The sequence below is a fragment of the Scardinius erythrophthalmus genome, assembly GCF_964197995.2.
Source record: "Scardinius erythrophthalmus genome assembly, chromosome: 13".
NCBI classification, from domain to species: Eukaryota; Metazoa; Chordata; class Actinopteri; order Cypriniformes; family Leuciscidae; genus Scardinius; species Scardinius erythrophthalmus.
Genome location: NC_138233.1, coordinates 38,270,957 through 38,296,173, shown reverse-complemented (window position 1 = coordinate 38,296,173; position 25,217 = coordinate 38,270,957). Strand labels below are relative to the sequence as shown.

Below are 25,217 nucleotides of genomic sequence, written 5' to 3'. Positions count from 1 at the left end.
AAACGCCACGCTGAGACCCTGGCACAAATGAAGAAATCCCAGGAGGGATTCCAGAGGTTGCTTGCCCAGATGGTGGAGAAGATGTACAATTATTATTTTTATTCTCATGTTAACGTATGTTGGTGTGGGTTGAATTGTTTACATGCCGTTATAGTTTATTTATTTAACACATTTTTGTCAGTGGCCCAGATTGCCAGGATGCCATTTGTGAATGACCACAAAAAAAGAAAACAAAGCACAGTTCAATTGTGTATGGTCAGCACTTGAAGGATGGCTCTGTGCGTCGCTGACTGGGAAGCATAACATTTATCAGATATCTCTCTGAAGCTGTTCTGGTTGGCCATGTACCAGAGATAAATGAGGACCTTTTTGGGAACAGGCAAGGGGGGAAGTCCATGGCTGTGTTCGCTGTGCAGGCCCCCCTCCTGAAGCAGTCGAAGGAGCTGCTCAAACCTGGCTTTTCTGATCAGGAAATGATGGGCAGATGTATTGTCATCCATATCCTGCATGATCTCCCACTCCATTCCAGACTTGAGGACTATCTGCTGTCTGGACAGCAGCACAGCTGATATCACAGCCCTACGCGAATGAGAAAAAGAAATAGAGGTTAAAAAATACTGCCGTTAATACATGTCTTTTAACTCGTGTAACAGTGCGTCTACTACTTTTCGCTGCGTTCGCCAGCAAAGTTTGCATCTTGCACAAGTTGCCAAAATCATGCATGAAACATTACCTTTAGCTTTTAAGTGCATCTATTTATGACAAAAAGCGTTCTGTAGAAGAGCAACACTGCAAGGAGTTCAATATCACCTTTAGCGACGTCATCACTGTTTGTTTTAGCCCATTTCCTGCTAGCTGGTGTGCTAGCTAAAATGATCTACGATAACGTGGCTCAAACTTGACCAAACATACTGAAATATGAGCATACCTTCTGCATCTTGTGTCATAGTCTTCCTGGAGTTCTTCCTCTGTGTGGTGTAGGTGAAGCACATACTTTGAGCACGTGGTACTCAGCCAGTGCTACCATAGAAACAGCTTTCCGGGTGGCGTCCATGTTTTTTTCTCAGACTCGGACGCGCAAAACATACCAGAACGCTTGAAGTGACCATCTTAGTCATATCCGAGGGCCGAGTCGGTTCATTGACAATTATAATGCACCATTATCTTTCTAGTATGCTGGCATTTTATAATCCATCTTGAGATAATGGCGACAGTTCTCATGCTGGAACCAAACTTTGGAATGAACTCCCACTTTCTGTAAGGTCAGTAAAGTCACTACCGAAATTTAAGGCCATGTTTAAAGCACATCTTTTAAGAATTCATGATGGGTGTTTTATCATTACCTTGTCTTTTTTTGTTTGTTTTTTGTTTTCTCTGTTATTTGCGTTTAGTTATTGTGAACCACTTTGGGCAACAGCTGTTGCAGTATAAAAATGAATCTCTTCAAGCAAATTAATATGAAAAAAATAAAGAGACTTACTAAAGTATGAGATTTATTTGTTAAACAGGAAAAACCATCCCATACATCAATGGTAAAAATCACACCATTAACTGCATGCATGGCCATATTCTTCATGGCCAGGAGGACCCTTCAGGGCCAGGACATAGGGCATCAGGGTGCGTTTTTTTGGCAGTTTTCATCACATACTGCAGGCTTTTCTGCATCAGACGCAGGCGTCAATGGAGGACCCCCCTTTGGGCCAGGACATGGGGCATCAGGGTGAGTTTTTTGGCAGTTTTCTTCACATACTGCATCAGACGCAGGCACCACTGGAGGACCCCCCTTTGGGCAAGGACATTGACCATCAGGGTGAGTTTTTTGGCAGTTTTCATCACATACTGCAGGCTCTTCTGCATCAGACGCAGGCACTACTGGAGGACCCCCCTTTGGGCCAGGACATTGACCATCAGGGTGAGTTTTTTGGCAGTTTTCATCACATACTGCAGGCTTTTCTGCATCAGACGCAGGCACCACTGGAGGACCCCCCTTTGGGCCAGGACATTGACCATCAGGGTGAGTTTTTTGGCAGTTTTCATCACATACTGCAGGCTTTTCTGCATCAGACGCAGGCACCACTGGAGGACCCCCCTTTGGGCCAGGACATTGACCATCAGGGTGAGTTTTTTGGCAGTTTTCATCACATACTGCAGGCTTTTCTGCATCAGACGCAGGCACCACTGGAGAACCCCCCTTTGGGCCAGGACATTGACCATCAGGGTGAGTTTTTTGGCAGTTTTCATCACATACTGCAGGCTTTTCTGCATCAGACGCAGGCACCACTGGAGGACCCCCCTTTGGGCCAGGACATTGACCATCAGGGTGAGTTTTTTGGCAGTTTTCAGCACATACTGCAGGCTTTGCTGGTTCGGCCCCAAGCTGCACTGTAGGCTTTGCTGGTTCAGCTGCAGGCGTCACTGCATGGATTCAGATATTCAGCTTTAGTCAGTCCATTTAGCAACATTCAGTCTTAGATGTACAGCACAAAACACGCAAAGCATGACCAGCAAGTTGTACTTACATCTATTAAATTTGTAAAGCAATCCTGTGCTTGAAACTGTATGTGGTTCATAAGTTTAATATTACATCTAATTGTACTGTACATCATATTTTGTAAGGCATTTATTTATGCATTTCTTCAGGCAGTGTAATAAAGCTAAAAGATCTTCTCACCTACGACTCCAGCGTGGTTTGTGCTCAAACATACACAATAAAACAACACTCAAGGAGCAGTACACCCGAGCTGTCATCCTCTCGACCTGTTATCTCACAATTAAATCTACTGGAAACAGCGCTGAATTAGTCAGAAGTTACAGTAAGGCACACAAAGCAACACTGAAAACATGTGCTGCTGAATCCCTTAACATAAATTGCTGTCCAAAGATTTATAGATCCAAGGAAGTCTGGGTAACTCCAACCCTGATGAAACTCACCTGCGTGTAGCTTTCTAGTAGCCTAATCTTTAAGACCTTGATTAGCTTGTTCAGGTGTGTTTGATTAGGTTTGGAGGAGTGGAGCACAGCGGTCATGCCAGATGACATAATTAGAAGATTGAGTGTTTCTATGGCAGCACTATCAATGACAAAATGGTCAGGTGGTACAATGATCACATGGTACAAGTCGGAGCTTTCTGGAAATTCCACGTTTACAAGTTGTTGTTATGAATAACCTCTTACACCTAAACTCTACTGAAAGTGGATCTCTACTGGCATAAATCTGCGTAGAATATGAAGAGGCACAGCAAACACAGACACAGGGGCATGTCTAGAATTGGAAACTGAATTAATTGTGACTAACAACAGTGTTTCAAGCAACTAGGGAATACAGCCATTCTTATATCAACGCCACTTTTTTTCAAATATGTATACATATATATATATATATATATATATATATATATATATATATATATATATATATATATATATATAAACTCTTTGGAAATGATATAGCCAACTCCCGTAACGCATGCTTTTCAAAGTTGCCGAACAGACCCGGCAAGAAAGAAAGATAACCTTTCGATTCTACAAAGAACCAAAATTGAGAACTTCATGAGCAATAGAGGTGGCAGTGACATCCAGAAAGTAAAATCTGACAAATGTATGGGGGAAGTCCAGCTTGCCGCTGCACAAATATCTCATACCAAAATCCTCTTGAACAATGCCCTGAGGTAGCCATACCCCTTGTAGAATGAGCCCTTAAGCCCACTGGGGAATGAAGACCCATAGAAGTACAGGTCAATTCAATCGTCAGTCTCCACCATCCACTGGGAAAGGCGCTGCGAGGAGATCGGCTTATAAGATCGGCCCATGAAACGAATAACTGAACATTCTTCCTGAACAATCGTGTCCTGTTTACATAATGCCGTAACGCTTGTACAGAACACAAAGTGTGCAATTTCTGCTCCTCTGAAAAAAAAAATGGAGGGGGGTAAAATTAGGGCTGCGTATCGAGTTAGATTCGGCACTGACCGAATTGACTCGATACCATTGAGTATCAAAAAACGGCTTACCGTTCATACCAAATCTCAGTACCTAAGGGGTCAATCTCGTTAATATCTGTGAGCCAAAAATCATGCAGCATGATTGGCTTTGGCGAGGCATCAAGGAAAAACACTAGTTTACTCAGGGCGGTTACAGCCAGAGACGTGGCTCACATGTGAGGGTGTAGTATGTAAGCCACCCAATCAACCCGTGTAAAAGATGTGCTTTGTGACAATACACTTGAGAACTTGTGATTGTGCCCATCAGACCACATTCTTTTGGTGGATGAGTATTCTGCACTGTCAGTAATCCAAGGAACATTGTGTGTTGAGGGGGATCTGAACTGGGCTGAACACAACTTAGAACCATTTGCCCACCCGAATTCCACATCCTCCACTTCTATGCAGGTGGGGAAACAAATGTGGTGGAATTGTGAGAGGAATTTATCCCTGCCCCCGATGCTCCAGAGATTTAGCCACAGTGACCTCTCAGAGTGGTAAGAGGAACTAATAGGTTCAGTGGCTTTGGCCACATTCAAATAAATTGACATTGGATGGTTAGCGGACTTGGACTTTGCAGCCGCCGGGAATGACTGCTTTCCCCTCCCCCTGGACTGGTGGAACAGGACTTTGTCAGGAAAACATCACAAAGGTTAAAAGGAATGCTACGTTAATCCCCAGTCACTGATGAATCAAGTGAAAAGAAGACCTGGTCTTTTCAGCTTGCCACTATAAATTGCTCTTTTTCTGCACTAAACTAGTGAATTTTGCCAAGATATATTCAGAGATGATAGACAAGATGTTATAGAATAATAATTTAATAAAAACCCAATTTTGACACAACTGACATTGGATCTATTTTTAGATCTTACTGAAAACGTACCAGCGTGACATCTGACGGGTTTTCCAGGATCGTATCACATATGGTATGCTGGTGTGGTATGGAGGCAGATCGGCAGCTGATAAAAAGGTTTGCAGAGAGTACTAAAGACTGCACAGAACATTACAAATCAACAGCTACCTGCCCTGGATGACATTTTCACCTCTCATTGTCTGCAGAAAACACACAACATTCTGAAGGACCCGTATCACCCAGCCCATCATTTATTTGAACTGCTGCCATCCGGAAAACGCTACAGGTCTATCAAATCACACACAACGTGATTTATGAACAGCTTCTATTCCAAAGCTATCATGATAATGACCTATGAACTGAAAACACATCCCCAAAATCAGCACAACACATTCTTGACATACAAGACAATTTATGTGAAATAACACTATGAGCACTTTATTTCTTAATGTGCTATATGGCCTTTGATTGCAATATGTACTTAACTATTCTTAATTGTATACGTTGTAAAGTCTAAAAATGTTGCTGTATGTAAAATTGTACAATGGCAATAAAGAAATCTATCTATCTATTAGACTACTTTGTGGCAAGCTTTATACGTGCGCTTGAGCGTGGGGTGTATATTCCGCCCCCCAGTGGCCTATAGGAGTCTTTGAGTCTGTAAAAAAAAGGCAACACTTTTTTTGAATTCTTTTTTGTTTTGTTTTTTACATAACTTTTACATACATGCTACTGACATATTATTGTAGCAGAGTTTGTGCTAAATACAGTGTAATAAGATTTTAGCCATGAAAATGTCACAAGTAACAGAAATAAGCACGGCATTCCGACTAGGAAGACAGACGTTGCCTAGCAACATGCACCAACAGATTTCAACCCTTTCCTCAGATTTCCCAGCTCGGAAGTCAGACAACCATGAGGACACCGAGCAAGAATTCTGATACGGAATCCAAGATGGCTGCGCCCTGTGTGACTTGTAAGTATGAATTGTTTTCATTGTTTTTGGACCGCTTTGGTTGTTTAAATGAAGCCTTGTTTCAAACGGGTGTAACTAACGTGGCTAGTGTTGCTAACAGAAGATTAACTAAAACATGAAATAAAGTGAAAATTTTAGACGTTCAAATGGCTGCGTTTTGATAAGGTGTAGTCTTATTACAGATTGGCTTGCACCTAATTTACTAGGCTACATATAACCGATATAGTTATATGTAGCCTACATAAACAAACTATGGTTTTACTAGAAAAGTGCTTTATGTGGGTTAAATCTCAATGTTGCGTGTTAAACTGGTATGTTTGTGATAGAATGATAACTGTACATTATAGCATACTGCCCAAAAGATACAGAGTGTGATATACAGTGTTTTATTTTTAGAGTTTATTGATGGGAAGATGGATCCGTACTGGGACCAGGAGAGGACCCGGCCCTTTCATGGGCCCTTGTTTCAACAACAAGCCAACCCAGCGGCTGGTTATTACTTGGACCAGGGTCTCATGATCTCGGTTAACTTGGTGTGCATTGAAAGCACAGGTGAGATACTAATGCACATGCACTGTTATTAAACCCTGAGGGCTGTGCTAACATCTTTCTTTCTTTTTCTTTTCTGATTCAGATATCAGCCAGGTGGGAGCCACTGCCCCACTGCTTTCACACACCCCACTGCCTGCCACTGCCTCACTTGTCGTCAACAAGACTTTCTTGAAGCTGGCCAGGAGGTCCAAGAAGCTGCTGTGGGAGGATATCACTGGCAAGCTGAGCCACCATTTCAAGCAGACCTTTGTGCAAGACAAGGTGGCTCGCAAATGGAACACGTTGGTGGAGGCCTACAAAAAAGTAAAGGACAAAAATTCGTCCACAGGGAGGGGCCCTAGTAAAATTCAGTTTTTTGCTGAGATGGATGACCTCTTGGGAGGTCACCATGATATCGTCTTCCCTGTTGTGGGAACAACCATGGGCCTGGATGTGCGCAGGCCAGATGCACTACAGGTCAATGTGTCTGCACCAGACATCTCACCTGCAGAGTCCACTAGCGCATCCTCACCTGTGCGTCTGACCAATTCCCCCTCTCCAGCTCCATCCAGCCCTCCGTCCTCCTGTGTTCATCATCCCACTGTTACCACCATGCCCCCTGACACCCCAAGGAGGCCACGCAAGCGCCAGAGGGAGGATGAGCTGTTGGCATAGGTTAGGGAGTCCAAGGCAGCCTCCCAAGCGGCCTCCCAAAAACGCCACGCTGAGACCCTGGCACAAATGAAGAAATCCCAGGAGGGATTCCAGAGGTTGCTTGCCCAGATTGTGGAGAAGATGTACAATTATTATTTTTATTCTCATGTTAATGTATGTTGGTGTGGGTTGAATTGTTTACATGCCGTTATAGTTTATTTATTTAATACATTTTTGTCAGTGGCCCAGATTGCCAGGATGCCATTTGTGAATGACCACAAAAAAAGAAAACAAAGCACAGTTCAATTGTGTATGGTCAGCACTTGAAGGATGGCTCTGTGCGTCGCTGACTGGGAAGCATAACATTTATCAGATATCTCTCTGAAGCTGTTCTGGTTGCAGCCGGTCGTTCGCCAGCAAAGTTTGCATCTTGCACAAGTTGCCAAAATCATGCATGAAACATTACCTTTAGCTTTTAAGTGCATCTATTTATGACAAAAAGCGTTCTGTAGAAGAGCAACACTGCAAGGAGTTCAATATCACCTTTAGCGACGTCATCACTGTTTGTTTTAGCCCATTTCCTGCTAGCTGGTGTGCTAGCTAAAATGATCTACTATAACGTGGCTCAAACTTGACCAAACATACTGAAATATGAGCATACCTTCTGCATCTTGTGTCATAGTCTTCCTGGAGTTCTTCCTCTGTGTGGTGTAGGTGAAGCACATACTTTGAGCACGTGGTACTCAGCCAGTGCTACCATAGAAACAGCTTTCCGGGTGGCGTCCATGTTTTTTCTCAGACTCGGACGCGCAAAACATACCAGAACGCTTGAAGTGACCATCTTAGTCATATCCCAGGGCCGAGTCGGTTCGTTGACAATTATAATACACCATTATCTTTCTAGTATGCTGGCATTTTATAATCCATCTTGAGATAATGGCGACAGTTCTCATGCTGGAACCAAACTTTGGAATGAACTCCCACTTTCTGTAAGGTCAGTAAAGTCACTACAGAAATTTAAGGCCATGTTTAAAGCACATCTTTTAAGACTTCATGATGGGTGTTTTATCATTACCTTGTCTGTTTTGTTTCTTTATCATTACCTTGTCTTTTTTTGTTTGTTTTTTGTTTTCTGTTATTTGCGTTTAGTTATTGTGAACCACTTTGGGCAACAGCTGTTGCAGTATAAAAATGAATCTCTTCAAGCAAATTAATATGAAAAAAATAAAGAGACTTACTAAAGTATGAGATTTATTTGTTAAACAGGAAAAACCATCCCATACATCAATGGTAAAAATCACACCATTAACCATGCATGGCCATATTCTTTATGGCCAGGAGGACCCTTCAGGGCCAGGACATGGGGCATCAGGGTGCGTTTTTTTGGCAGTTTTCATCACATACTGCAGGCTTTTCTGCATCAGACGCAGGCGTCACTGGAGGACCCCCCTTTGGGCCAGGACATGGGGCATCAGGGTGAGTTTTTTGGCAGTTTTCTTCACATACTGCATCAGACGCAGGCACCACTGGAGGACCCCCCTTTGGGCCAGGACATTGACCATCAGGGTGAGTTTTTTGGCAGTTTTCTTCACATACTGCATCAGACGCAGGCACCACTGGAGGACCCCCCTTTGGGCCAGGACATTGACCATCAGGGTGAGTTTTTTGGCAGTTTTCATCACATACTGCAGGCTCTTCTGCATCAGACGCAGGCACCACTGGAGGACCCCCCTTTGGGCCAGGACATTGACCATCAGGGTGAGTTTTTTGGCAGTTTTCATCACATACTGCAGGCTTTTCTGCATCAGACGCAGGCACCACTGGAGGACCCCCCTTTGGGCCAGGACATTGACCATCAGGGTGAGTTTTTTGGCAGTTTTCTTCACATACTGCATCAGACGCAGGCACCACTGGAGGACCCCCCTTTGGGCCAGGACATTGACCATCAGGGTGAGTTTTTTGGCAGTTTTCATCACATACTGCAGGCTCTTCTGCATCAGACGCAGGCACCACTGGAGGACCCCCCTTTGGGCCAGGACATTGACCATCAGGGTGAGTTTTTTGGCAGTTTTCATCACATACTGCAGGCTTTTCTGCATCAGACGCAGGCACCACTGGAGGACCCCCCTTTGGGCCAGGACATTGACCATCAGGGTGAGTTTTTTGGCAGTTTTCATCACATACTGCAGGCTTTTCTGCATCAGACGCAGGCACCACTGGAGGACCCCCCTTTGGGCCAGGACATTGACCATCAGGGTGAGTTTTTTGGCAGTTTTCAGCACATACTGCAGGCTTTGCTGGTTCGGCCCCAAGCTGCACTGTAGGCTTTGCTGGTTCGGCCCCAAGCTGCACTGTAGGCTTTGCTGGTTCAGCTGCAGGTGTCACTGCATGGATTCAGATATTCAGCTTTAGTCAGTCCATTTAGCAACATTCAGTCTTAGATGTACAGCACAAAACACGCAAAGCATGACCAGCAAGTTGTACTTACAGAATTTTATTTCAAGTATTATTCATCTATTAAATTTGTAAAGCAATCCTGTGCTTGAAACTGTATGTGGTTCATAAGTTTAATATTACAGCTAATTGTACTGTACATCATATTTTGTAAGGCATTTATTTATGCATTTCTTCAGGCAGTGTAATAAAGCTAAAAGATCTTCTCACCTACGACTCCAGTGTGGTTTGTGCTCAAACATGCAGACAGACACAATAAAACAACACTCAACGAGCAGTACACTCGAGCTGTCATCCTCTCGACCTGTTATCTCACAATTAACTCTACTGGAAACAGCGCTGAATTAGTCAGAAGTTACAGTAAGGCACACAAAGCAACACTGAAAACATGTGCTGCTGAATCCCTTAACATAAATTGCTGTCCAAAGATTTATAGATCCAAGGAAGTCTGGGTAACTCCAACCCTGATGAAACTCACCTGCGTGTAGCTTTCTAGTAGCCTAATCTTTAAGACCTTGATTAGCTTGTTCAGGTGTGTTTGATTAGGTTTGGAGGAGTGGAGCACAGCGGTCATGCCAGATGACATAATTAGAAGATTGAGTGTTTCTATGGCAACACTATCAATGACAAAATGGTCAGGTGGTACAATGATCACATGGTACAAGTCGGAGCTTTCTGGAAATTCCACGTTTACAAGTTGTTGTTATGAATAACCTCTTACACCTAAACTCTACTGAAAGTGGATCTCTACTGGCATAAATCTGCGTAGAATATGAAGAGGCACAGCAAACACAGACACAGGGGCATGTCTAGAATTGGAAACTGAATTAATTGTGACTAACAACAGTGTTTCAAGCAACTAGGGAATACAGCCATTCTTATATCAACGCCACTTTTTTTCAAATATGTATACATATATATATATATATATATATATATATATATATATATATATATATATATATATATATATATATATATATAACTCTTTGGAAATGATATAGCCAACTCCCGTAACGCATGCTTTTCAAAGTTGCCGAACAGACCCGGCAAGAAAGAAAGATAACCTTTCGATTCTACAAAGAACCAAAATTGAGAACTTCATGAGCAATAGAGGTGGCAGTGACATCCAGAAAGTAAAATCTGACAAATGTATGGGGGAAGTCCAGCTTGCCGCTGCACAAATATCTCATACCAAAATCCTCTTGAACAATGCCCTGAGGTAGCCATACCCCTTGTAGAATGAGCCCTTAAGCCCACTGGGGAATGAAGACCCATAGAAGTACAGGTCAATTCAATCGTCAGTCTCCACCATCCACTGGGAAAGGCGCTGCGAGGAGATCGGCTTATAAGATCGGCCCATGAAACGAATAACTGAACATTCTTCCTGAACAATCGTGTCCTGTTTACATAATGCCGTAACGCTTGTACAGAACACAAAGTGTGCAATTTCTGCTCCTCTGAAAAAAAATGGAGGGGGGTAAAATTAGGGCTGCGTATCGAGTTAGATTCGGCACTGACCGAATTGACTCGATACCATTGAGTATCAAAAAACGGCTTACCGTTCATACCAAATCTCAGTACCTAAGGGGTCAATCTCGTTAATATCTGTGAGCCAAAAATCATGCAGCATGATTGGCTTTGGCGAGGCATCAAGGAAAAACACTAGTTTACTCAGGGCGGTTACAGCCAGAGACGTGGCTCACATGTGAGGGTGTAGTATGTAAGCCTCCCAATCAACCCGTGTAAAAGATGTGCTTTGTGACAATACACTTGAGAACTTGTGATTGTGCCCATCAGACCACATTCTTTTGGTGGATGAGTATTCTGCACTGTCAGTAATCCAAGGAACATTGTGTGTTGAGGGGGATCTGAACTGGGCTGAACACAACTTAGAACCATTTGCCCACCCGAATTCCACATCCTCCACTTCTATGCAGGTGGGGAAACAAATGTGGTGGAATTGTGAGAGGAATTTATCCCTGCCCCGATGCTCCAGAGATTTAGCCACAGTGACCTCTCAGAGTGGTAAGAGGAACTAATAGGTTCAGTGGCTTTGGCCACATTCAAATAAATTGACATTGGATGGTTAGCGGACTTGGACTTTGCAGCCGCCGGGAATGACTGCTTTCCCCTCCCCCTGGACTGGTGGAACAGGACTTTGTCAGGAAAACATCACAAAGGTTAAAAGGAATGCTACGTTAATCCCCAGTCACTGATGAATCAAGTGAAAAGAAGACCTGGTCTTTTCAGCTTGCCACTATAAATTGCTCTTTTTCTGCACTAAACTAGTGAATTTTGCCAAGATATATTCAGAGATGGTAGACAAGATGTTATAGAATAATAATTTAATAAAAACCCAATTTTGACACAACTGACATTGGATCTATTTTTAGATCTTACTGAAAACGTACCAGCGTGACATCTGACGGGTTTTCCAGGATCGTATCACATATGGTATGCTGGTGTGGTATGGAGGCAGATCGGCAGCTGATAAAAAGGCTTTGCAGAGAGTACTAAAGACTGCACAGAACATTACAAATCAACAGCTACCTGCCCTGGATGACATTTTCACCTCTCATTGTCTGCAGAAAACACACAACATTCTGAAGGACCCGTATCACCCAGCCCATCATTTATTTGAACTGCTGCCATCCGGAAAACGCTACAGGTCTATCAAATCACACACAACGTGATATATGAACAGCTTCTATTCCAAAGCTATCACGATAATGACCTATGAACTGAAAACACATCCCCAAAATCAGCACAACACATTCTTGACATACAAGACAATTTATGTGAAATAACACTATGAGCACTTTATTTCTTAATGTGCTATATGGCCTTTGATTGCAATATGTACTTAACTATTCTTAATTGTATACGTTGGAAAGTCTAAAAATGTTGCTGTATGTAAAATTGTACAATGGCAATAAAGAAATCTATCTATCTATTAGACTACTTTGTGGCAAGCTTTATACGTGCGCTTGAGCGTGGGGTGTATATTCCGCCCCCCAGTGGCCTATAGGAGTCTTTGAGTCTGTAAAAAAAGGCAACACTTTTTTTGAATTCTTTTTTGTTTTGTTTTTTACATAACTTTTACATACATGCTACTGACATATTATTGTAGCAGAGTTTGTGCTAAATACAGTGTAATCAGATTTTAGCCATGAAAATGTCACAAGTAACAGAAATAAGCACGGCATTCCGACTAGGAAGACAGACGTTGCCTAGCAACACGCACCAACAGATTTCAACCCTTTCCTCAGATTTCCCAGCTCGGAAGTCAGACAACCATGAGGACACCGAGCAAGAATTCTGATACGGAATCCAAGATGGCTGCGCCCTGTGTGACTTGTAAGTATGAATTGTTTTCATTGTTTTTGGACCGCTTTGGTTGTTTAAATGAAGCCTTGTTTCAAACGGGTGTAACTAACGTGGCTAGCGTTGCTAACAGAAGATGAACTAAAACATGAAATAAAGTGAAAATTTTAGACGTTCAAATGGCTGCGTTTTGATAAGGTGTAGTCTTATTACAGATTGGCTTGCACCTAATTTACTAGGCTACATATAACCGATATAGTTATATGTAGCCTACATAAACAAACTATGGTTTTACTAGAAAAGTGCTTTATGTGGGTTAAATCTCAATGTTGCGTGTTAAACTGGTATGTTTGTGATAGAATGATAACTGTACATTATAGCATACTGCCCAAAAGATACAGAGTGTGATATACAGTGTTTTATTTTTAGAGTTTATTGATGGGAAGATGGATCCGTACTGGGACCAGGAGAGGACCCGGCCCTTTCATGGGCCCTTGTTTCAACAACAAGCCAACCCAGAGGCTGGTTATTACTTGGACCAGGGGCTCATGATCTCGGTTAACTTGGTGTGCATTGAAAGCACAGGTGAGATACTAATGCACATGCACTGTTATTAAACCCTGAGGACTGTGCTAACATCTTTCTTTCTTTTTCTTTTCTGATTCAGATATCAGCCAGGTGGGAGCCACTGCCCCACTGCTTTCACACACCCCACTGCCTGCCACTGCCTCACTTGTCGTCAACAAGACTTTCTTGAAGCTGGCCAGGAGGTCCAAGAAGCTGCTGTGGGAGGATATCACTGGCAAGCTGAGCCACCATTTCAAGCAGACCTTTGTGCAAGACAAGGTGGCTCGCAAATGGAACACGTTGGTGGAGGCCTACAAAAAAGTAAAGGACAAAAATTCGTCCACAGGGAGGGGCCCTAGTAAAATTCAGTTTTTTGCTGAGATGGATGACCTCTTGGGAGGTCACCATGATATCGTCTTCCCTGTTGTGGGAACAACCATGGGCCTGGATGTGCGCAGGCCAGATGCACTACAGGTCAATGTGTCTGCACCAGACATCTCACCTGCACAGTCCACTAGCGCATCCTCACCTGTGCGTCTGACCAATTCCCCCTTTCCAGCTCCATCCAGCCCTCCGTCCTCCTGTGTTCATCATCCCACTGTTACCATGCCCCCTGACACCCCAAGGAGGCCACGCAAGCGCCAGAGGGAGGATGAGCTGTTGGCATAGGTTAGGGAGTCCAAGGCAGCCTCCCAAGCGGCCTCCCAAAAACGCCACGCTGAGACCCTGGCACAAATGAAGAAATCCCAGGAGGGATTCCAGAGGTTGCTTGCCCAGATGGTGGAGAAGATGTACAATTATTATTTTTATTCTCATGTTAATGTATGTTGGTGTGGGTTGAATTGTTTACATGCCGTTATAGTTTATTTATTTAATACATTTTTGTCAGTGGCCCAGATTGCCAGGATGCCATTTGTGAATGACCACAAAAAAAGAAAACAAAGCACAGTTCAATTGTGTATGGTCAGCACTTGAAGGATGGCTCTGTGCGTCGCTGACTGGGAAGCATAACATTTATCAGATATCTCTCTGAAGCTGTTCTGGTTGGCCATGTACCAGAGAAACACGAGGACCTTTTTGGGAACAGGCAAGGGGGGAAGTCCATGGCTGTGTTCGCTGTGCAGGCCCCCCTCCTGAAGCAGTCGAAGGAGCTGCTCAAACCTGGCTTTTCTGATCAGGAAATGATGGGCAGATGTATTGTCATCCATATCCTGCATGATCTCCCACTCCATTCCAGACTTGAGGACTATCTGCTGTCTGGACAGCAGCACAGCTGATATCACAGCCCTACGCGAATGAGAAAAAGAAATAGAGGTTAAAAAAACCTGCCGTTAATACATGTCTTTAAACTCGTGTAACAGTGCGTCTACTACTTTTCGCTGCGTTCGCCAGCAAAGTTTGCATCTTGCACAAGTTGCCAAAATCATGCATGAAACATTACCTTTAGCTTTTAAGTGCATCTATTTATGACAAAAAGCGTTCTGTAGAAGAGCAACACTGCAAGGAGTTCAATATCACCTTTAGCAACGTCATCACTGTTTGTTTTAGCCCATTTCCTGCTAGCTGGTGTGCTAGCTAAAATGATCTACTATAACGTGGCTCAAACTTGACCAAACATACTGAAATATGAGCATACCTTCTGCATCTTGTGTCATAGTCTTCCTGGAGTTCTTCCTCTGTGTGGTGTAGGTGAAGCACATACTTTGAGCACGTGGTACTCAGCCAGTGCTACCATAGAAACAGCTTTCCGGGTGGCGTCCATGTTTTTTCTCAGACTCGGACGCGCAAAACATACCAGAACGCTTGAAGTGACCATCTTAGTCATATCCGAGGGCCGAGTCGGTTCGTTGACAATTATAATACACCATTATCTTTCTAGTATGCTGGCATTTTATAATCCATCTTGAGATAATGGCGACAGTTCTCATGCTGGAACCAAACTTTGGAATGAACTCCCACTTTCTGTAAGGTCAGTAAAGTCACTACAGAAATTTAAGGCCATGTTTAAAGCACATCTTTTAAGACTTCATGATGGGTGTTTTATCATTACCTTGTCTGTTTTGTTTCTTTATCATTACCTTGTCTTTTTTTGTTTGTTTTTTGTTTTCTCTGTTATTTGCGTTTAGTTATTGTGAACCACTTTGGGCAACAGCTGTTGCAGTATAAAAATGAATCTCTTCAAGCAAATTAATATGAAAAAAATAAAGAGACTTACTAAAGTATGAGATTTATTTGTTAAACAGGAAAAACCATCCCATACATCAATGGTAAAAATCACACCATTAACTGCATGCATGGCCATATTCTTTATGGCCAGGAGGACCCTTCAGGGCCAGGACATGGGGCATCAGGGTGCGTTTTTTTGGCAGTTTTCATCACATACTGCAGGCTTTTCTGCATCAGACGCAGGTGTCACTGGAGGACCCCCCTTTGGGCCAGGACATGGGGCATCAGGGTGAGTTTTTTGGCAGTTTTCTTCACATACTGCATCAGACGCAGGCACCACTGGAGGACCCCCCTTTGGGCCAGGACATTGACCATCAGGGTGAGTTTTTTGGCAGTTTTCATCACATACTGCAGGCTCTTCTGCATCAGACGCAGGCACCACTGGAGGACCCCCCTTTGGGCCAGGACATTGACCATCAGGGTGAGTTTTTTGGCAGTTTTCATCACATACTGCAGGCTTTTCTGCATCAGACGCAGGCACCACTGGAGGACCCCCCTTTGGGCCAGGACATTGACCATCAGGGTGAGTTTTTTGGCAGTTTTCTTCACATACTGCATCAGACGCAGGCACCACTGGAGGACCCCCCTTTGGGCCAGGACATTGACCATCAGGGTGAGTTTTTTGGCAGTTTTCATCACATACTGCAGGCTCTTCTGCATCAGACGCAGGCACCACTGGAGGACCCCCCTTTGGGCCAGGACATTGACCATCAGGGTGAGTTTTTTGGCAGTTTTCATCACATACTGCAGGCTTTTCTGCATCAGACGCAGGCACCACTGGAGGACCCCCCTTTGGGCCAGGACTTTGACCATCAGGGTGAGTTTTTTGGCAGTTTTCATCACATACTGCAGGCTTTTCTGCATCAGACGCAGGCACCACTGGAGGACCCCCCTTTGGGCCAGGACATTGACCATCAGGGTGAGTTTTTTGGCAGTTTTCAGCACATACTGCAGGCTTTGCTGGTTCGGCCCCAAGCTGCACTGTAGGCTTTGCTGGTTCAGCTGCAGGGGTCACTGCATGGATTCAGATATTCAGCTTTAGTCAGTCCATTTAGCAACATTCAGTCTTAGATGTACAGCACAAAACACGCAAAGCATGACCAGCAAGTTGTACTTACAGAATTTTATTTCAAGTATTATTCATCTATTAAATTTGTAAAGCAATCCTGTGCTTGAAACTGTATGTGGTTCATAAGTTTAATATTACAGCTAATTGTACTGTACATCATATTTTGTAAGGCATTTATTTATGCATTTCTTCAGGCAGTGTAATAAAGCTAAAAGATCTTCTCACCTACGACTCCAGTGTGGTTTGTGCTCAAACATGCAGACAGACACAATAAAACAACACTCAACGAGCAGTACACTCGAGCTGTCATCCTCTCGACCTGTTATCTCACAATTAACTCTACTGGAAACAGCGCTGAATTAGTCAGAAGTTACAGTAAGGCACACAAAGCAACACTGAAAACATGTGCTGCTGAATCCCTTAACATAAATTGCTGTCCAAAGATTTATAGATCCAAGGAAGTCTGGGTAACTCCAACCCTGATGAAACTCACCTGCGTGTAGCTTTCTAGTAGCCTAATCTTTAAGACCTTGATTAGCTTGTTCAGGTGTGTTTGATTAGGTTTGGAGGAGTGGAGCACAGCGGTCATGCCAGATGACATAATTAGAAGATTGAGTGTTTCTATGGCAACACTATCAATGACAAAATGGTCAGGTGGTACAATGATCACATGGTACAAGTCGGAGCTTTCTGGAAATTCCACGTTTACAAGTTGTTGTTATGAATAACCTCTTACACCTAAACTCTACTGAAAGTGGATCTCTACTGGCATAAATCTGCGTAGAATATGAAGAGGCACAGCAAACACAGACACAGGGGCATGTCTAGAATTGGAAACTGAATTAATTGTGACTAACAACAGTGTTTCAAGCAACTAGGGAATACAGCCATTCTTATATCAACGCCACTTTTTTTCAAATATGTATACATATATATATATATATATATATATATATATATATATATATATATATATATATATATATATATAACTCTTTGGAAATGATATAGCCAACTCCCGTAACGCATGCTTTTCAAAGTTGCCGAACAGACCCGGCAAGAAAGAAAGATAACCTTTCGATTCTACAAAGAACCAAAATTGAGAACTTCATGAGCAATAGAGGTGGCAGTGACATCCAGAAAGTAAAATCTGACAAATGTATGGGGGAAGTCCAGCTTGCCGCTGCACAAATATCTCATACCAAAATCCTCTTGAACAATGCCCTGAGGTAGCCATACCCCTTGTAGAATGAGCCCTTAAGCCCACTGGGGAATGAAGACCCATAGAAGTACAGGTCAATTCAATCGTCAGTCTCCACCATCCACTGGGAAAGGCGCTGCGAGGAGATCGGCTTATAAGATCGGCCCATGAAACGAATAACTGAACATTCTTCCTGAACAATCGTGTCCTGTTTACATAATGCCGTAACGCTTGTACAGAACACAAAGTGTGCAATTTCTGCTCCTCTGAAAAAAAAAATGGAGGGGGGTAAAATTAGGGCTGCGTATCGAGTTAGATTCGGCACTGACCGAATTGACTCGATACCATTGAGTATCAAAAAACGGCTTACCGTTCATACCAAATCTCAGTACCTAAGGGGTCAATCTCGTTAATATCTGTGAGCCAAAAATCATGCAGCATGATTGGCTTTGGCGAGGCATCAAGGAAAAACACTAGTTTACTCAGGGCGGTTACAGCCAGAGACGTGGCTCACATGTGAGGGTGTAGTATGTAAGCCTCCCAATCAACCCGTGTAAAAGATGTGCTTTGTGACAATACACTTGAGAACTTGTGATTGTGCCCATCAGACCACATTCTTTTGGTGGATGAGTATTCTGCACTGTCAGTAATCCAAGGAACATTGTGTGTTGAGGGGGATCTGAACTGGGCTGAACACAACTTAGAACCATTTGCCCACCCGAATTCCACATCCTCCACTTCTATGCAGGTGGGGAAACAAATGTGGTGGAATTGTGAGAGGAATTTATCCCTGCCCCGATGCTCCAGAGATTTAGCCACAGTGACCTCTCAGAGTGGTAAGAGGAACTAATAGGTTCAGTGGCTTTGGCCACATTCAAATAAATTGACATTGGATGGTTAGCGGACTTGGACTTTGCAGCCGCCGGGAATGACTGCTTTCCCCTCCCCCTGGACTGGTGGAACAGGACTTTGTCAGGAAAACATCACAAAGGTTAAAAGGAATGCTACGTTAATCCCCAGTCACTGATGAATCAAGTGAAAAGAAGACCTGGTCTTTTCAGCTTGCCACTATAAATTGCTCTTTTTCTGCACTAAACTAGTGAATTTTGCCAAGATATATTCAGAGATGATAGACAAGATGTTATAGAATAATAATTTAATAAAAACCCAATTTTGACACAACTGACATTGGATCTATTTTTAGATCTTACTGAAAACGTACCAGCGTGACATCTGACGGGTTTTCCAGGATCGTATCACATATGGTATGCTGGTGTGGTATGGAGGCAGATCGGCAGCTGATAAAAAGGCTTTGCAGAGAGTACTAAAGACTGCACAGAACATTACAAATCAACAGCTACCTGCCCTGGATGACATTTTCACCTCTCATTGTCTGCAGAAAACACACAACATTCTGAAGGACCCGTATCACCCAGCCCATCATTTATTTGAACTGCTGCCATCCGGAAAACGCTACAGGTCTATCAAATCACACACAACGTGATTTATGAACAGCTTCTATTCCAAAGCTATCACGATAATGACCTATGAACTGAAAACACATCCCCAAAATCAGCACAACACATTCTTGACATACAAGACAATTTATGTGAAATAACACTATGAGCACTTTATTTCTTAATGTGCTATATGGCCTTTGATTGCAATATGTACTTAACTATTCTTAATTGTATACGTTGGAAAGTCTAAAAATGTTGCTGTATGTAAAATTGTACAATGGCAATAAAGAAATCTATCTATCTATTAGACTACTTTGTGGCAAGCTTTATACGTGCGCTTGAGCGTGGGGTGTATATTCCGCCCCCCAGTGGCCTATAGGAGTCTTTGAGTCTGTAAAAAAAGGCAACACTTTTTTTGAATTCTTTTTTGTTTTGTTTTTTACATAACTTTTACATACATGCTACTGACATATTATTGTAGCAGAGTTTGTGCTAAATACAGTGTAATCAGATTTTAGCCATGAAAATGTCGCAAGTAACAGAAATAAGCACGGCATTCCGACTAGGAAGACAGACGTTGCCTAGCAACACGCACCAACAGATTTCAACCCTTTCCTCAGATTTCCCAGCTCGGAAGTCAGACAACCATGAGGACACCGAGCAAGAATTCTGATACGGAATCCAAGATGGCTGCGCCCTGTGTGACTTGTAAGTATGAATTGTTTTCATTGTTTTTGGACCGCTTTGGTTGTTTAAATGAAGCCTTGTTTCAAACGGGTGTAACTAACGTGGCTAGCGTTGCTAACAGAAGATGAACTAAAACATGAAATAAAGTGAAAATTTTAGACGTTCAAATGGCTGCGTTTTGATAAGGTGTAGTCTTATTACAGATTGGCTTGCACCTAATTTACTAGGCTACATATAACCGATATAGTTATATGTAGCCTACATAAACAAACTATGGTTTTACTAGAAAAGTGCTTTATGTGGGTTAAATCTCAATGTTGCGTGTTAAACTGGTATGTTTGTGATAGAATGATAACTGTACATTATAGCATACTGCCCAAAAGATACAGAGTGTGATATACAGTGTTTTATTTTTAGAGTTTATTGATGGGAAGATGGATCCGTACTGGGACCAGGAGAGGACCCGGCCCTTTCATGGGCCCTTGTTTCAACAACAAGCCAACCCAGAGGCTGGTTATTACTTGGACCAGGGGCTCATGATCTCGGTTAACTTGGTGTGCATTGAAAGCACAGGTGAGATACTAATGCACATGCACTGTTATTAAACCCTGAGGACTGTGCTAACATCTTTCTTTCTTTTTCTTTTCTGATTCAGATATCAGCCAGGTGGGAGCCACTGCCCCACTGCTTTCACACACCCCACTGCCTGCCACTGCCTCACTTGTCGTCAACAAGACTTTCTTGAAGCTGGCCAGGAGGTCCAAGAAGCTGCTGTGGGAGGATATCACTGGCAAGCTGAGCCACCATTTCAAGCAGACCTTTGTGCAAGACAAGGTGGCTCGCAAATTGAACACGTTGGTGGAGGCCTACAAAAAAGTAAAGGACAAAAATTCGTCCACAGGGAGGGGCCCTAGTAAAATTCAGTTTTTTGCTGAGATGGATGACCTCTTGGGAGGTCACCATGATATCGTCTTCCCTGTTGTGGGAACAACCATGGGCCTGGATGTGCGCAGGCCAGATGCACTACAGGTCAATGTGTCTGCACCAGACATCTCACCTGCACAGTCCACTAGCGCATCCTCACCTGTGCGTCTGACCAATTCCCCCTCTCCAGCTCCATCCAGCCCTCCGTCCTCCTGTGTTCATCATCCCACTGTTACCACCATGCCCCCTGACACCCCAAGGAGGCCACGCAAGCGCCAGAGGGAGGATGAGCTGTTGGCATAGGTTAGGGAGTCCAAGGCAGCCTCCCAAGCGGCCTCCCAAAAACGCCACGCTGAGACCCTGGCACAAATGAAGAAATCCCAGGAGGGATTCCAGAGGTTGCTTGCCCAGATGGTGGAGAAGATGTACAATTATTATTTTTATTCTCATGTTAATGTATGTTGGTGTGGGTTGAATTGTTTACATGCCGTTATAGTTTATTTATTTAATACATTTTTGTCAGTGGCCCAGATTGCCAGGATGCCATTTGTGAATGACCACAAAAAAAGAAAACAAAGCACAGTTCAATTGTGTATGGTCAGCACTTGAAGGATGGCTCTGTGCGTCGCTGACTGGGAAGCATAACATTTATCAGATATCTCTCTGAAGCTGTTCTGGTTGGCCATGTACCAGAGAAACACGAGGACCTTTTTGGGAACAGGCAAGGGGGGAAGTCCATGGCTGTGTTCGCTGTGCAGGCCCCCCTCCTGAAGCAGTCGAAGGAGCTGCTCAAACCTGGCTTTTCTGATCAGGAAATGATGGGCAGATGTATTGTCATCCATATCCTGCATGATCTCCCACTCCATTCCAGACTTGAGGACTATCTGTTGTCTGGACAGCAGCACAGCTGATATCACAGCCCTACGCGAATGAGAAAAAGAAATAGAGGTTAAAAAAACCTGCCGTTAATACATGTCTTTAAACTCGTGTAACAGTGCGTCTACTACTTTTCGCTGCGTTCGCCAGCAAAGTTTGCATCTTGCACAAGTTGCCAAAATCATGCATGAAACATTACCTTTAGCTTTTAAGTGCATCTATTTATGACAAAAAGCGTTCTGTAGAAGAGCAACACTGCAAGGAGTTCAATATCACCTTTAGCAACGTCATCACTGTTTGTTTTAGCCCATTTCCTGCTAGCTGGTGTGCTAGCTAAAATGATCTACTATAACGTGGCTCAAACTTGACCAAACATACTGAAATATGAGCATACCTTCTGCATCTTGTGTCATAGTCTTCCTGGAGTTCTTCCTCTGTGTGGTGTAGGTGAAGCACATACTTTGAGCACGTGGTACTCAGCCAGTGCTACCATAGAAACAGCTTTCCGGGTGGCGTCCATGTTTTTTCTCAGACTCGGACGCGCAAAACATACCAGAACGCTTGAAGTGACCATCTTAGTCATATCCGAGGGCCGAGTCGGTTCGTTGACAATTATAATACACCATTATCTTTCTAGTATGCTGGCATTTTATAATCCATCTTGAGATAATGGCGACAGTTCTCATGCTGGAACCAAACTTTGGAATGAACTCCCACTTTCTGTAAGGTCAGTAAAGTCACTACAGAAATTTAAGGCCATGTTTAAAGCACATCTTTTAAGACTTCATGATGGGTGTTTTATCATTACCTTGTCTGTTTTGTTTCTTTATCATTACCTTGTCTTTTTTTGTTTGTTTTTTGTTTTCTCTGTTATTTGCGTTTAGTTATTGTGAACCACTTTGGGCAACAGCTGTTGCAGTATAAAAATGAATCTCTTCAAGCAAATTAATATGAAAAAAATAAAGAGACTTACTAAAGTATGAGATTTATTTGTTAAACAGGAAAAACCATCCCATACATCAATGGTAAAAATCACACCATTAACTGCACGCATGGCCATATTCTTTATGGCCAGGAGGACCCTTCAGGGCCAGGACATGGGGCATCAGGGTGCGTTTTTTTGGCAGTTTTCATCACATACTGCAGGCTTTTCTGCATCAGACGCAGGTGTCACTGGAGGACCCCCCTTTGGGCCAGGACATGGGGCATCAGGGTGAGTTTTTTGGCAGTTTTCTTCACATACTGCATCAGACGCAGGCACCACTGGAGGACCCCCCTTTGGGCCAGGACATTGACCATCAGGGTGAGTTTTTTGGCAGTTTTCATCACATACTGCAGGCTCTTCTGCATCAGACGCAGGCACCACTGGAGGACCCCCCTTTGGGCCAGGACATTGACCATCAGGGTGAGTTTTTTGGCAGTTTTCATCACATACTGCAGGCTTTTCTGCATCAGACGCAGGCACCACTGGAGGACCCCCCTTTGGGCCAGGACATTGACCATCAGGGTGAGTTTTTTGGCAGTTTTCATCACATACTGCAGGCTTTTCTGCATCAGACGCAGGCACCACTGGAGGACCCCCCTTTGGGCCAGGACATTGACCATCAGGGTGAGTTTTTTGGCAGTTTTCAGCACATACTGCAGGCTTTGCTGGTTCGGCCCCAAGCTGCACTGTAGGCTTTGCTGGTTCGGCCCCAAGCTGCACTGTAGGCTTTGCTGGTTCAGCTGCAGGTGTCACTGCATGGATTCAGATATTCAGCTTTAGTCAGTCCATTTAGCAACATTCAGTCTTAGATGTACAGCACAAAACACGCAAAGCATGACCAGCAAGTTGTACTTACAGAATTTTATTTCAAGTATTATTCATCTATTAAATTTGTAAAGCAATCCTGTGCTTGAAACTGTATGTGGTTCATAAGTTTAATATTACAGCTAATTGTACTGTACATCATATTTTGTAAGGCATTTATTTATGCATTTCTTCAGGCAGTGTAATAAAGCTAAAAGATCTTCTCACCTACGACTCCAGTGTGGTTTGTGCTCAAACATGCAGACAGACACAATAAAACAACACTCAACGAGCAGTACACTCGAGCTGTCATCCTCTCGACCTGTTATCTCACAATTAACTCTACTGGAAACAGCGCTGAATTAGTCAGAAGTTACAGTAAGGCACACAAAGCAACACTGAAAACATGTGCTGCTGAATCCCTTAACATAAATTGCTGTCCAAAGATTTATAGATCCAAGGAAGTCTGGGTAACTCCAACCCTGATGAAACTCACCTGCGTGTAGCTTTCTAGTAGCCTAATCTTTAAGACCTTGATTAGCTTGTTCAGGTGTGTTTGATTAGGTTTGGAGGAGTGGAGCACAGCGGTCATGCCAGATGACATAATTAGAAGATTGAGTGTTTCTATGGCAACACTATCAATGACAAAATGGTCAGGTGGTACAATGATCACATGGTACAAGTCGGAGCTTTCTGGAAATTCCACGTTTACAAGTTGTTGTTATGAATAACCTCTTACACCTAAACTCTACTGAAAGTGGATCTCTACTGGCATAAATCTGCGTAGAATATGAAGAGGCACAGCAAACACAGACACAGGGGCATGTCTAGAATTGGAAACTGAATTAATTGTGACTAACAACAGTGTTTCAAGCAACTAGGGAATACAGCCATTCTTATATCAACGCCACTTTTTTTCAAATATGTATACATATATATATATATATATATATATATATATATATATATATATATATAAACTCTTTGGAAATGATATAGCCAACTCCCGTAACGCATGCTTTTCAAAGTTGCCGAACAGACCCGGCAAGAAAGAAAGATAACCTTTCGATTCTACAAAGAACCAAAATTGAGAACTTCATGAGCAATAGAGGTGGCAGTGACATCCAGAAAGTAAAATCTGACAAATGTATGGGGGAAGTCCAGCTTGCCGCTGCACAAATATCTCATACCAAAATCCTCTTGAACAATGCCCTGAGGTAGCCATACCCCTTGTAGAATGAGCCCTTAAGCCCACTGGGGAATGAAGACCCATAGAAGTACAGGTCAATTCAATCGTCAGTCTCCACCATCCACTGGGAAAGGCGCTGCGAGGAGATCGGCTTATAAGATCGGCCCATGAAACGAATAACTGAACATTCTTCCTGAACAATCGTGTCCTGTTTACATAATGCCGTAACGCTTGTACAGAACACAAAGTGTGCAATTTCTGCTCCTCTGAAAAAAAAAATGGAGGGGGGTAAAATTAGGGCTGCATATCGAGTTAGATTCGGCACTGACCGAATTGACTCGATACCATTGTGTATCAAAAAACGGCTTACCGTTCATACCAAATCTCAGTACCTAAGGGGTCAATCTCGTTAATATCTGTGAGCCAAAAATCATGCAGCATGATTGGCTTTGGC

At 43.2% G+C, this 25,217-nt stretch overlaps 2 protein-coding genes and 1 long non-coding RNA gene across 5 annotated transcripts; all 3 read right to left on the bottom strand.

Moving 5' to 3' along the window:
- Nucleotides 1-1,479: 1,479 nt before the first annotated feature.
- Nucleotides 1,480-2,922, bottom strand: LOC308700357. Its single transcript, XR_014031299.1, has 3 exons — nt 2,672-2,922; nt 2,282-2,415; nt 1,480-2,178 (listed from the first exon to the last, which is right to left on the bottom strand). It is a non-coding gene; the product is annotated as an uncharacterized lncRNA (long non-coding RNA).
- A 5,103-nt stretch (nt 2,923-8,025) lies between these two features.
- LOC308700372 (uncharacterized protein) lies at nt 8,026-9,932 on the bottom strand. The gene is made up of 2 exons (XM_081381972.1): nt 9,659-9,932; nt 8,026-9,378 (listed from the first exon to the last, which is right to left on the bottom strand). Exon 2 carries the CDS (start codon nt 9,244-9,246, stop codon nt 8,428-8,430), a length of 819 nt encoding a protein of 272 aa, XP_081238098.1. The 5' UTR covers nt 9,247-9,378; nt 9,659-9,932; the 3' UTR covers nt 8,026-8,427.
- Nucleotides 9,933-15,553: 5,621 nt separating this feature from the next.
- On the bottom strand, nt 15,554-17,136 carry LOC308700616 (uncharacterized protein). 3 transcript variants are annotated; one of them, XM_081382309.1, is made up of 3 exons: nt 16,863-17,136; nt 16,518-16,582; nt 15,554-16,312 (listed from the first exon to the last, which is right to left on the bottom strand). In XM_081382309.1, exons 1-3 carry the CDS (start codon nt 16,945-16,947, stop codon nt 15,755-15,757), a joined length of 708 nt encoding a protein of 235 aa, XP_081238435.1. In that variant the 5' UTR covers nt 16,948-17,136; the 3' UTR covers nt 15,554-15,754. The 3 variants fall into 3 exon arrangements, with proteins under 3 accessions (XP_081238435.1, XP_081238436.1, XP_081238434.1); XM_081382310.1 differs by having other exon boundaries at nt 15,554-16,120; nt 16,416-16,582; nt 16,863-17,134; XM_081382308.1 differs by having other exon boundaries at nt 15,554-16,582.
- Nucleotides 17,137-25,217: the final 8,081 nt, after the last annotated feature.

Coding starts and splice junctions, on each gene's coding strand:
- LOC308700372 (XM_081381972.1), bottom strand. CDS start 9,246: ATGGTCAATGTCCTGGCCCAAAGGGGGGTCCTCCAGTGGTGCCTGCGT.
- LOC308700616 (XM_081382308.1), bottom strand. CDS start 16,483: ATGGTCAATGTCCTGGCCCAAAGGGGGGTCCTCCAGTGGTGCCTGCGT.